This window comes from Oscarella lobularis, chromosome 19 (genome assembly GCF_947507565.1).
Source record: "Oscarella lobularis chromosome 19, ooOscLobu1.1, whole genome shotgun sequence".
In the NCBI taxonomy this organism is placed as follows: Eukaryota; Metazoa; Porifera; class Homoscleromorpha; order Homosclerophorida; family Oscarellidae; genus Oscarella; species Oscarella lobularis.
In genome coordinates, this window is record NC_089193.1 from 395,099 (window position 1) to 406,987 (window position 11,889).

The 11,889-nt window shown below is 44.7% G+C and overlaps 3 protein-coding genes and 2 long non-coding RNA genes across 15 annotated transcripts; 3 read left to right on the forward strand and 2 right to left on the reverse strand.

Moving 5' to 3' along the window:
* Positions 1-88: 88 nt before the first annotated feature.
* LOC136198392 (uncharacterized) lies at positions 89-1,465 on the reverse strand. The gene is made up of 2 exons (XR_010672785.1): positions 1,280-1,465; positions 89-1,206 (listed from the first exon to the last, which is right to left on the reverse strand). It is a non-coding gene; the product is annotated as an uncharacterized lncRNA (long non-coding RNA).
* A 2,640-nt stretch (positions 1,466-4,105) lies between these two features.
* LOC136198377 (kelch domain-containing protein 2-like) lies at positions 4,106-7,930 on the forward strand. Of its 11 annotated transcripts, XM_065988325.1 has the most exons (15): positions 4,106-4,179; positions 4,245-4,802; positions 4,854-5,008; positions 5,056-5,235; positions 5,281-5,424; positions 5,477-5,510; positions 5,562-5,603; positions 5,663-5,758; positions 5,816-5,893; positions 5,953-5,988; positions 6,042-6,149; positions 6,203-6,277; positions 6,325-6,437; positions 6,490-6,886; positions 6,942-7,930. In XM_065988325.1, the coding sequence occupies exons 2-5, from the start codon at positions 4,289-4,291 to the stop codon at positions 5,407-5,409; spliced, it is 978 nt and encodes a 325-aa protein (XP_065844397.1). In that variant the 5' UTR covers positions 4,106-4,179; positions 4,245-4,288; the 3' UTR covers positions 5,410-5,424; positions 5,477-5,510; positions 5,562-5,603; positions 5,663-5,758; positions 5,816-5,893; positions 5,953-5,988; positions 6,042-6,149; positions 6,203-6,277; positions 6,325-6,437; positions 6,490-6,886; positions 6,942-7,930. The 11 variants fall into 11 exon arrangements, with proteins under 11 accessions (XP_065844397.1, XP_065844388.1, XP_065844398.1 ...); XM_065988316.1 differs by having other exon boundaries at positions 5,663-5,988; positions 6,942-7,276; positions 7,330-7,930; XM_065988326.1 differs by having other exon boundaries at positions 5,663-5,988; positions 6,490-6,695; positions 6,756-6,886.
* Positions 6,103-6,875, forward strand: LOC136198629 (uncharacterized). The gene is made up of 3 exons (XM_065988635.1): positions 6,103-6,149; positions 6,325-6,437; positions 6,490-6,875. The coding sequence occupies exons 1-3, from the start codon at positions 6,103-6,105 to the stop codon at positions 6,873-6,875; spliced, it is 546 nt and encodes a 181-aa protein (XP_065844707.1).
* Positions 7,931-8,977, forward strand: LOC136198630 (matrilin-2-like). Its single transcript, XM_065988636.1, has 2 exons — positions 7,931-8,510; positions 8,542-8,977. The coding sequence occupies exons 1-2, from the start codon at positions 7,986-7,988 to the stop codon at positions 8,818-8,820; spliced, it is 804 nt and encodes a 267-aa protein (XP_065844708.1). The 5' UTR covers positions 7,931-7,985; the 3' UTR covers positions 8,821-8,977.
* Positions 8,978-10,541: 1,564 nt separating this feature from the next.
* Positions 10,542-11,843, reverse strand: LOC136198393 (uncharacterized). The gene is made up of 3 exons (XR_010672786.1): positions 11,777-11,843; positions 11,054-11,723; positions 10,542-10,996 (listed from the first exon to the last, which is right to left on the reverse strand). It is a non-coding gene; the product is annotated as an uncharacterized lncRNA (long non-coding RNA).
* Between the last annotated feature and the right edge of the window lie 46 nt (positions 11,844-11,889).

The window sequence follows — 11,889 nt, forward strand, 5'->3', positions numbered from 1 at the left end:
AAAGCTCTTCCCGAAAAGGTTAACGTGTCTAAGAAGGCTTGACAATGGGCAAATAAATTTTACTTCCATGCGATACGTGGTTCCCAGCTGAATGATTATATATCAATACGTTCTTCACTACTACTATACGCCTAAAAGACTATCAAAACTACCATACGAAAAGTCATGAAAACAAAAACGCAATTTAAGTGAGACAAAGCAAGATGTAGTAAATAAAAATAAGAGCTAAACTGTCACACCTCCAAGTGACACCGCATCGGATAGCAAAACGAACTTCTTCGTCGAAGCCTTTTCGCGAACCAAAACCTAGAGAAACAAAGCCAGTATCCGTTCAAAACAAGAACGTACTTACCAAAAGAGGCCAAAAAGAAGCGCGTCCGTGTTTGCGTGACCCAGGTCGCACCACGTGGAGGTCCAGACGCTTCGCAACCCAGCCGACCCTCACCAACGGCATGAGTTAGATCAGAACCCACCTTGGGTGAGCCTCCGAGGTTCATTGCCACCCCAGGAGACGGCTATCACCTCCGCTGAAGAGGCCCGCTCATCGTGTGCTCGACGTGGAGGAGAGCCGGCGAACGCCGACGCTGTCCCGTGTAAGACGGAGCGTGTTTTCCCAGTGCGAAAGCCCCTAGAGGTCTTAGGGATGTGCCTCTAATCACTTTCGCACCGTTGCTCCAGGACGATGCGTCGGAATATCGCTCGCCCCTCTGGCTCCCTGTCTTCCAACGACTAACCAAGCGTACGAGCGAGTTCTCAAGCGACGGGGTTACGCAAAGAGGGAGAGCGCCGTGCACGACTTTATGTACTCCCTTGCGAACGATGACGCCAACTTTTCTCTCATTGGACGTCGGGTCTGCGTCATGATGTCACGCGAGACAGCATTGCTATATGCACCTCTACGCGCAACCAAATAAGGTAATGATTGGAGCGATCACGCGAGTGCAGCGTTTCTCCCAAAAAAAAAAGGAAACAAGAGACGAGCACGTGCACGCATGCATATGGCCAAAATGTCGGATATGTGACGTCAGCGTTTGGCTCACGATCTCGACGAAACGCGACGAAAACGCAATGAAAGGCGACAAGAAACTAACCTACTGATTCGATCGAGTTCGCGTTTCGAAAGGAACGCGGCGAACTCGATGGAATCGTTGTAAAATTGAGGACTCGCGATATCGAGTCGTAGATTCATGTAATATGACTTTAGGGCTATAGAGTCGAAGAAGAGAGCCACGCTTACATTGTTTTCGCTCGTAAAATCAAGAGGAACGCGCTCGTTTACCTGCGTTTCGTTTCGAATGCTTAAGCGTTTCGTTTCGAATGCTTAAGCGAGTTGTCTTAACCGCTTTGACGCCGATTCCATCGGTTTTCGATCAATCTTTAGTTGTGTAGGGACAATCGATCGCCTAAATCGCAGAAACTTCGGAGACTAGCGAGAAAACATATTACGTCGAGCACGCTAAACAAGATGGACGTCGAAACCAAACCAATTCGAGCTTTCGCGACGTTTGGCGCACCGGGCAGCGTCGAGCTTCCAACTGCGAGACAACGTTTTGACCTGCTCAACGCTGGATTGCTTTACGATGATGTTGCGTAAGGCAATTTCCTCGCAAACGTAAGAAACGTCTTAGGAAAGCGTTAGCGCTACGTTTTGTCTTCTGAAAATATTTTCTCGTGTATTCAGTGGACTCGAAAGGCAGCAAAAGGCAGGGAAGTCATTCCATGTAGAATCGCTACATGTATTTCACCTCTTTTTCAGACTCTTGGGAATATCAGTCAGAAATTTAGCTAAACATTTTAATTCGTTTAGAGAATTACTAAATTTATCAAATAAAATTCTCTATGACGTATCTTTTTCCGAAGGCTTGAGAGTCCTATGCGTTAGGGTGCATGATTTGATCGAAAGGTCTATTCGTTCTGTCATTGGGATCGACGCACCAATGCCGTGCCAAGGTGTCAGAAGTCACTATCTCACCAAGACTAATCTACAACATTCAAATCTAAAACATCATCCTGTACACTTTATATATATATATCTTAATTAAAACTTTTACTCTAGGTTGATCAATCATTTTATGTGAATGTTCTATACTTTTCATAAGATTGATTTGGAGAAAAGACAAAGATACACTCACGTAGAAGAAAATTCCTTTCCATTTTCAAATCGTTCCTTTTGTTTCAGCAAAGTATCTAACCTGCTTGGCCCAACAGTCGGATTCTGGACGTCAACCATATGTCGCTTGAGAATACCATGACGAACGCTTGCTCCTGAGCCATTCTCTTTTTTGGTGTTAGACTCTCTCTCGTCATCATTTAATTAATTAATTAAATGAATCAATGTCATGCCAAGACTATAGATATCTGCCGCTTTTGTGTTGTGCTGGTTAGGTTGAAGCCTCTCCGGAGTGACGTAATCACGATGTAAACAAATCCTTTCTAACTACAGAGAAGGAGAGACGAAACGCGACGAGTGCAATCGTGTTTGCACGTGCACGAGCAGCAGTTGGTCATGCTGTCGCGAACGCATGGAATTCACGTCGATGACTGTGAAGGAAAGACGGCGCTATATTCAAACAGTTTTAAACGCGACAACAAATTCAAAGTTCAACAACTTTCTGAAGGCGAATAAAGAAAAATTTTAACGCGACCTACCAGGTCTTAACCTGTTTAGCCCATTTACATTTCTATTCAGTCAGCGTCAATTCCTCACGGAATACGAAGACTTCCTACGAAAAATCGACTGCCGCGTTACAGTACCTTACTGGGACTGGAGCGTTGTGGGTCAAGATCCTTACAGCTCGTCCGTGTGGGGCGGAGAAGATTACCAGCTTGGTGGCGACGGCGTGGGAAAATCGTCTTGCGTTCAAACTGGACCTTTTCGCGCGAAAATTTATTCGTTTGACCCTGGAAGGTGTGTTAAACGGAACTTCTCCGGGACGTTTCCGGGACCGGTCGAAATAGCTCGTCTACTTGCATTACCTGCTGAGAGGTTCGAGGATTTGGAGCTTAGTCTTCGTGTCAATTTAGACTTATCAGTGCACTGTCTTATTGGAGGAACAATGTGTTCTCACTCCGCTTTTTATACACCGGAGTTAGCGCTTCACGCTGCCTTCATCGAAAAATTGCTGAGAGATTGGGAATTAAACAATTCTCTGTATCACGGAGATGGACCGCTTCAAATTGCTGTCTATCAGTTAGGAAGTTCTTCTCTAATAGTGTCTGACTCTTGGACAAAGATTTGCTACAGAGAAGGAGCTAAAGTTCACAGAGTTTTGCAGTCGCTGAGCGTCGAAGAACTCGAGAGAATTCCACGTAAATCTTTCAGTGACTTGAGCTCTAAAGCATTGAGTTTGATGAAGTCTGGAGAGGAGGAGATGAAGAAAGCAAATGAGATGAATGAATTTCTTCATTTAGGTACGACACCAATGAGAAATTGCACCGGTGCGACGAAGCGACTCTCTGACGAATCAAAGGGCTGTTTGCCTTTGAATGAGACAATGGCTCAATTGGGACTTGTTTGAGATAACAAATGGGGTCGCAACTGCAATGTAGCTACTAGCATGATGTTTCCATGTTTTTTTGCTCACCTCCGTATGCATTCTTTTTCTGCGCTGCGCTTGATTTTTGCTGACTCTTTGAACGCTCATGAAACAGATAAAAACCTCTTATAATCCGGGCACTCTTCCTGGTTACATTAATTGTCAAATAACTTTCACGTCGACATTTCGTTTCCGAGAGTGAGAGATATCTCGGCTGTAGAAGTAAAATTACCGTATTGCTAGTAAACGTGGGTCGTTCTGTAGCTTTTCGAATTAATCTATTTTGTTTCACGTTTTAATGGTATTTTTTATTTTTGCTAGACTTTTGATCTGTCACTGGCTTAAGCAAAACGATGACAGCGAGCACCAACCAGAAAGCGAGCTAGAAGAGACGTGCCGATGCCCGTTTCCGCCACCGTTCGGCTTCGAAGCTCTGCAGTCCAATCAAACCAAAGAGAAAAGAAGAGGACTTTCATCGAAGGCCAAATGCTTCTGAGAGAAGGAGAGGAGGAGAGTCTAATACATTCTCGCCTGACTACTCTACTCGCGTCACGTGAAGGGTCAGGTGACCTGACTACGTAACACAGGCATTTCGAGATCGTTTCGTCGTTCTTCGGCGTTTCTCGGCTTGCCTGTCCTCCAAGTAGGTTGAAGAGAGTGTCATTTAGCCATATTGTTCTGCGCGCATGGTCTAATCTATCTCGATAGCGCGTTTCGTTGCACGATCGCAAAACAACGAATTAAGCCAGAAAATGGCCAGCGCCGCACTTCCAGATTCTCGATTCGATCACGAAAGTGCGTTGAATGGCGACGACTTGTACGTCTTCGGCGGCAAGACGGCTGACAACGGATATTTTTTTCCCCGGGAGGAAATCTGGACTTGTAACGTTCGCGATAAGAAGTGGATTTGTCGAGTCGCCGAAGGAGACGACATTTCTCCGCCCTGCAATGGAGCACAAAGCGTGGTCATTGATGGGATCATTTATTCGTACGGTGGTAGATTAAATAATTGGGGCGGTGATCTTGAAGATGTGTTTGGATTGAATCCCCAAGAAATGAAATGGCTTCGAATAGCGACGCCTCCTGATGAGAAGAAACCATGGAAACGTCACGAAGCCTGTTTGTGGGCAATTGGAGGACGATTCATTATGTTTGGAGGAGGTTGCAACCGTATTCCTCAAGATCATCGTCAATTAGGAGCCAAAAGCGACTGGGAAGTGAATGATGAGCTTTATGAATTTATTTTTGAGAAGAATAGAGAAAAAGGTCCATCGAATGAGTTGAAACTCGAAAGTTTTTTCAATCATTGAATACTAGGATACTGGTCGGATCTTCGACTAGACGGCCTTAAACCTAGCGGACGCCGCCGGGCTGCCACCGAAACAATAGATCGACATCGGGGCTTAATTCATGGAGGGTACCAAAAATATGAATACGTGACCGATTCGTTTGTCATTGATTTAAGAGCAAAGGTAAAATTTCCCTGTCAAGGCTGAAGATTAATTGTGAAATCTTTTAGCAATGGATTCCAATCAGATTTAGTCCAGCCCCGTCTGATCGATCACATCGTAGAATTTGTCGATTGCCACATCCAGGACTAAAGGAAAGGAATCGCTTCTATTTAGTTGGCGGGAAGATGAAAGAGAAACACTTTGACCACGCCTTTGTTCTTGACTTCGACAGCGGAGAATCTCACGAAGTAAGGAATTGGCGAGAGATTCATGAGTAATAAACTGGTCTCTAGATTCATTTATGCTTGGACATAGAACCTATTTGGCTTCACACTCTTCATTCCGTAAGCAGCGGAGACGAAATTTTTCAAGTCTTCGTTATGGGTGGAAGAGAGTCTGGTGGAAATTTATTGATCTTTTGATTGACTTCACTTTTCGTAATGATATCAAAGTTAAGTACAGTAGCAGTTGGTCTAACATTTTTCCTAGGCATATCAGTTAAAAAGGAAAGGTTTGAATCAAAGTACGTTCTTCACGATTTGCCTTACTTACGTATAAACGTAAATATATTTAGACTAGCGATATCAAAAGTTCCGAATGAGACAGCAAGTGAACGGTAAATAAAATAGGAAGATTTCTTAATTAATTATTTGTATGTATGCACACAATTTCTAGGTCACAGTTGGAAGAGCGGCTCCAAGTTTTGCAACAGGAGGCTGCAGAAGCTCAATAATAAAATGTGCAACTCAAAAGCAGCTTTGCTGCGCAGCGGTACAAAACACTATAACCAGATAATGTTTTGTTATTGTTATTACCGCTAAACTGTAGACTCGCCATTGAGAGAGATACTGCTCGAGCTCTTAGAGACTCTAATAATCGCCTCACAGAGGACCTGAACGAGCAGAAGTATAGTAACACCTGCAAAGAATGTTTTTAGCTTTCGATTACACTTCTGAAATTTTCAGAACTTTACGTTTCATTCTTGAAGAAGAAAAGGCGAAGTTAGCTGAAACCCTTAAGGAGTCGACGTGTCATACAGAAAATTTGGTTTTAGAGCGGCGTGTTCTTTGCAACAGCGAACTAACCGACGGGATAACGTTCTATTTAGTTCCGAGATGGAAAGGCATTGCGAGTCCCTTCAGGCACAAGTGGAAAGTTTGAGGTTTACATGTATGTGATTGTCAAACCGAAAACAAGTAATTTTAAATAAAACAGCAGTAACTGTAGAAACGAATGTCGTCGTCTTGAAACCAAAAAGACAAACAAAGATAATGAACTTCAAGCTGAAATGTAAACTTTGCTTTATATAATTGTCTGAACGGTTAACTTTTTGATAGGAGAACAGCCGAGGAATTTGAAAGAGACCTTAGCAAATTCAAGGACGTACTTAGCATTACTGCAGACCAAGTTACTCTAACGGATGAAAAACTCGGCTCTGGAGCATATGCAGGTGGAACGAAATTATCCTAATTACACGCTTTATCTTACTAGTTACACGTTAGACGTCATTATTGGTCGCTGGCACGGGATTTCAATAGCTGTGAAGAAATTCCACGCTCTCATCACTACCCCAGCAACGATTCCGTTATTTCAGAGAGAAGTTCTTGTAGCGAGTCGACTCCATCATCCCAACATCATCCGTGTATGTGGTGCTGTGATGGAAGAAAGAATCCCATTTCAAATTGTTTCTGAATTGCTCGAGGGATCGGTCAGCGAACTGATCACTGCCGCTCACTTATCGACATCGTATCTCTCTTCTTTCGAGCAGCTTTCCATCGTCGTTCAAATGACGTCTGCTATTAATTATCTTCATGGACTCAAACCTTGTCCCTACGTTCATGCTGACATTCGTATAGGATCTGCCTCTTCGGATCAAGATATAAAATAGCGTAATATGAGGTGGGAAACAAATCCGAAAGAATCAATTCACCTGGACACTGGTATTTGCGTTTAGTCTCCCTTGAAGAAAGTAAAACCCTTGAAGAAAGCAAAAACACAAGGGTCTGGCGAACTACAACTGATTTATTGGAGGTTCTAAATCAGCAGCATAAGCGTCTCGCCAAAAAATAAATATGCGACAAGGCGCGTCATACTAGTACCATGGTACTGTAATATGAACGTAGCTCATTCGTGTATCGCTCTCTGCTCGTGTTATGAACTTTGAAAGAAACTCACTTTACAGGATAGCGTCACACCCCATAGCAACACTTCCCTCAGCAACACTTCCCTCAGTAACACTACCCTAAGCAACACTTCCCTAAGCAACACTTCTGTCGCAACGCTGTTTAAGTAACTGATGAGTCCGTATATACTTTAGGTAGCTTACCTGCTCTATATTCTAGAACAGTTTGTTGCACTCACACGTCTCGAGCTACGAGGCTCTAGAGACAAACGCGTGCATTTTCTGAATCGCAGAAACGCCCTTCCACTCCAGATTTGTCCGTCACCTTGTCCTAGGTAATAGGAAACAAAACAGTCCACTGCGAAGACGATCAACAGGACCTGGATCTGACCGTGTTTGTAAACGAATAGTCAGTTCCTATTCGATTACGTTTCCTAAGCGACCGCAGGAACTAGTTTTCAGCTATAAAACCTTGCAGAGTAAAACTATCTCAGTACAGAGCTATCAGCTAGCCAAAATGAAGTGCGTCTTTCTCGTCGCTGCGATCATTGGACCAGTCTTCGGTTTGGACGACGCTCTTGTGGCTCGTCTGTGCAAGTCGACGTTCGGGCGAAAATATTTGGGAAGCCGATGCGATTCCTATTTATCCCCGTGCCGCGTTTCTGAATGGTCTTCATGGAAACAATCTGCAACGGAGATGGTGTACGCCGCACGTTGCCCCAGTAACTATCTAGGTGTGGACGAACGGACTCGACAAATTGTGTCCACGGGAAAGAACTGCCCGCCGTTGAGAGAGACGCGCAATCTGACTGACTGTTAGTCCATACGAAATACTGTTTATGTTTCTAAACCTGCCTTGCAGGTCTGAGTAACGTGATGGTGGACTCTGTCAGTGCTATCAAACTTAGTCGAGCCCTTGGCGATGACGTTGATCCTGCTGCCGCGGGTGGTCCGCCAAGTCCGAACGCGAAGACAAGAACCATCACGAATGAAATAGGAAGGCTCCTATCTCGTTCTGGGCGACGCAAACGTGACCCATCTTCCCCCTGCACGTGTCCTTGCTCTGAAGGCGCCAGTCAGGTCGAACGCGATTTGGTTGTCGTAGTCGACAGCTCTGGCAGCATATCTGGTGACGAATTTAACAAAGCTGTTGAAGCTTTGGTCAATTTGCTCTTACATCTATGTCATTTCAGCAGTCCTTGCATTGGGAACGACATTACCAGGCTGGCTTTACTTGCATTCTCTTCAGGAGTTGAAGTCCTTGTTGACTTCAATGCGTTTAAGCAAAATTATAGGGACGTGAACAAGCTTGAAGATCTAATACGACGTTTACCGCACCTACGCCGAGGAACAGCAGCAGGTAAAGCCCTCGAAATGGTCAGAGATCAAATTCTGAAGGTGAACGCGGGCATGTAGTCAAAAAACGATAATTGTTCTTACTGATGGACAAAGCAATTGGAACTCTAGACCAGGACCGGTCGCGGACAGCATTGCTGAAGAAATTCCTGGGATAAAAATAATAGCGCTTGGCATAGGCTCGGGGGTAAACAATGACGAGCTTAGAAGCATGACTAAACACACGAATGACGAAAACATCTTGGTTGAAGGATTTGAAGACTTTCTTGCCGTTGTTAATTCTATCATTCTCACTGCTCAATTCCGTGGATGTCAATCAGTGACAGATGGCGACGTCTTCAACAAACGCCGCTGAAGAGCATTGACAACGCGCTTTGCTGATTATGTTGATTGTTTAGAGAAGTTGCTACGCGTTACCGTGTTTCTCGTGTTTCTTATCGCTGACTGCATGCTGCTTTGCCTCTCACTGTCTCGTTTACGTCAATATATAAGCACTTTTAAACCAATACTCAATTAGTCCGCTTAGCGATTGTAATAGGTAGGTGAATGCCAAGTATTGCTGGCTGGCTAGAGCCGACTGTATACATGGGGGGGGGGGGGGGGGGGAGGTTCCAAATACTCATCGACCCGGAGTTGACTCTAACAATATTGCGCGTAGAGGCGGCGCACATTCCTGTCTATTGGGGCCCATTAGGCGTCAAGTGGGGGCCGATCGACTAAGGTGAATTGGAATCCATTGAGGAAAATGGGCCCATTTTTGCGTCGCATTATGGCTCACTCTGTTCGATCGGAGCCTGGTGACGACTGGGGGGCCCAATGGGGCATATCGCGGCCCCAAATCTGACGTTGTATTCTAAAGCTCCTTTTCCCGGGTGGCAACAAACTGTTTGCCAGGCCGGGAAAGCACCTCATGGAGTCGAAATAAGGCGAAGAAGCGATTCGCGTCTACCGTGCGTTAGCATGCGTCTACCGTTTTCCGTCACACTGTCGAACCAGTATAATAGATCACCGGTATAAAAGATCACTGCGTCATCGTGACGTAGAGGTACGTATGAATGACGTCACCATATGCCGCGGTCCCTCTCCGTCTTCGATTCGGTCTCGAGCAATTTCGTTCGTGAAGACGATTCTCGAGCCTAAATAGATTCAGCGAGTACGCTCTCACGCTGATCTTTTATGCCGGTGATCTTTTTTACCGCCGGCATAACAGATCACCGGTATAAAAGACCAGTGCAGTGCATGCCTTTCTGAGACAGCGACAACAAATTCATTATGGTTTGGACACACTATGCGCATGATCACTTATGCAGCCGGCAGAAAAGAACTCCATAACCGATAGATGCAATTCTGTTATTTAATTAATTTTTTAATTAAAGGTGACTGCATAGCAATATGTTGCCACATTAGTGTAAACTAGCACAACATCATCAATCACAGCAATAATTCGAGGCAATGATTGCTGCTGCAATCAAGCCGTTGTTTCTGCGGTGTCGTTTGTTGATATGCGAAAATTCAAGTTTTTATAGTTACATCTATCGGTAGTAAACGCCATACTTCACCGATCATTGCAACGATTGTTATTATGGTTGGTTAATTAAAGTGCAAGGTAGAATTAACTAAAATTTGCCGAGAAACATTCTAAAATGCGTGAAAATTTTTTATGTAGAAATGGATCGCGGCACTGTTTCCAAAAGTTATTCTGCAGTAGGAGTAGGGAGCATCCGCAATTAGGGCGATGCAGCCTCACGGAAGTAGAACTAGCTCCCCTAGCATTTCATTTTATCAACGCTACATTTCATGCAGGAATAACGCACTACAGAATACAGTAACGATTACAACATGCACTGATGAATTTTCATCACAAGGCATTGCAGCAGAAGTAACTACCGATGTGAGTATTCCAGCAAGCATTGTCGCAATCACTATTGCTGTTTCTGCTCTTTTATTTTGAAAGGAATACAGTAGAATCTTGTTAAATCCTATTGTTTTAGAAGCGCATACACTTGTTACTAATTCTAAAATTGTTCCAAGACAATTTTAAAAATGGTCTCAAAACAATTCTAAAATTGTCCCAAACCAATTTTCAAAATTGTCTCAAGACAATTCTAAAATTGTCTCAAGACAGTTAATTTTCTATACGTTAGAAGAACATGCACTAAGATCTGGAGATCTTTTCTGCCGGCTGCATAAGTGATCATGCGCAAAGTGTGTCCAAACCATAATGAATTTGTTGTCGCTGTCTCAGAAAGGCATGCACTGCACTGGTCTTTTATACCGGTGATCTGTCATGCCGGCGGTAAAAAAGATCACCGGCATAAAAGATCAGCGTGAGAGCGCACTCGCTGAATCTATTTAGGCTCGAGAATCGTCTTCAAAAACGAAATTGCTCGAGACCGAATCGAAGACGGAGAGGGACCGCGGTATATGGTGACGTCATTCATACGTACCTCTACGTCACGATGACGCAGTGATCTTTTATACCGGTGATCTATTATACTGGTTCGACACACACCGTCTATAGGATGCAAGTCCTAAAGAAAACATTCCTTTGTCTTGTCTATAATTGCATCGGACCGTTTTATTCTCACCAAGCCAGCGTACAGAGTACCGCCCATTTGCTCTAACAGTTAGTCCGGCCGGCAAAGCGTAAAGCGGCGGTTCCTCCAAAAGGAGCCCCACCTCGATAATAATCCATCCGAAACCTCGTTCTTCTTCCCGGACAATTTCCCGTAAGGGATTCGTGCGCAATTGGAGGGAGAAGGGGGCAAATCGTTGCTACAGCGTCCCATATACAACTCAACATTCTTCGCCCAAAATCGGGCAATGATGCATTGTCCCACACGGAGATGAAGCGGTAAGCACAACCCTCAGGGTCACTCTTCAGCTCTAGCGAACCTTTTTGTTTCCGCTTTGTTCCGGGTGTGCTTCTTGTATCCGGGACCTGCGACGAAGAAGATTCGAAGACAGAATCTCCGGCCAGGAAGGCCTGTATTGCTTCTTTGCAGGCGAATTTGCTTCAGAACGACGTAAAGTTTTTCTCCTCGCATAGCGGGTACCGGGAGAGACGCGCGAGTGGACACATGATTTAAAGATGTCTCGAAATCGCTTGCTGGCTCGCACCCCACTCGCAAAGTGCCTCAATCAGCTGCAACGGCAAAATTTGAGCGCTTACCCACCGAGCCTACGACAACGTGACGTCGTGGGATCGAGGAATCGCTCTCGACAGCGATCTTTACGGCCGCATCAATCAGGCAGCGCCTAGATAGGACTTTTGCAACCTCATCTTAAGACAAATAGACAAACGGACGCACTGGCGACGAAGAATGCTAAGGAAATGCCCGAAACGGGTTGGAAGAGTGAAAGGACCTCAAACTCGTTAAAGCGCGTTAGAGCACCGTATTGATATACCCAGCAATCCCTGTTT

What these genes read in the sequence shown, in the direction of transcription:
- LOC136198377 (XM_065988322.1), top strand. Translation starts at nt 4,289, where the DNA reads ATGGCCAGCGCCGCACTTCCAGATTCTCGATTCGATCACGAAAGTGCG. An exon ending in TCATTGATTTAAGAGCAAAG is followed by an intron (nt 5,009 to 5,055) that starts GTAAAATTTCCC and finishes GAAATCTTTTAG; the next exon opens with CAATGGATTCCAATCAGATT. An exon ending in ACAGCGGAGAATCTCACGAA is followed by an intron (nt 5,236 to 5,280) that starts GTAAGGAATTGG and finishes ACTGGTCTCTAG; the next exon opens with ATTCATTTATGCTTGGACAT.
- LOC136198629 (XM_065988635.1), top strand. Translation starts at nt 6,103, where the DNA reads ATGGAAAGGCATTGCGAGTCCCTTCAGGCACAAGTGGAAAGTTTGAG. An exon ending in GCACAAGTGGAAAGTTTGAG is followed by an intron (nt 6,150 to 6,324) that starts GTTTACATGTAT and finishes ACTTTTTGATAG; the next exon opens with GAGAACAGCCGAGGAATTTG. An exon ending in CGGCTCTGGAGCATATGCAG is followed by an intron (nt 6,438 to 6,489) that starts GTGGAACGAAAT and finishes GTTACACGTTAG; the next exon opens with ACGTCATTATTGGTCGCTGG.
- LOC136198630 (XM_065988636.1), top strand. Translation starts at nt 7,986, where the DNA reads ATGGTGGACTCTGTCAGTGCTATCAAACTTAGTCGAGCCCTTGGCGAT. An exon ending in GAGATCAAATTCTGAAGGTG is followed by an intron (nt 8,511 to 8,541) that starts AACGCGGGCATG and finishes AAAACGATAATT; the next exon opens with GTTCTTACTGATGGACAAAG.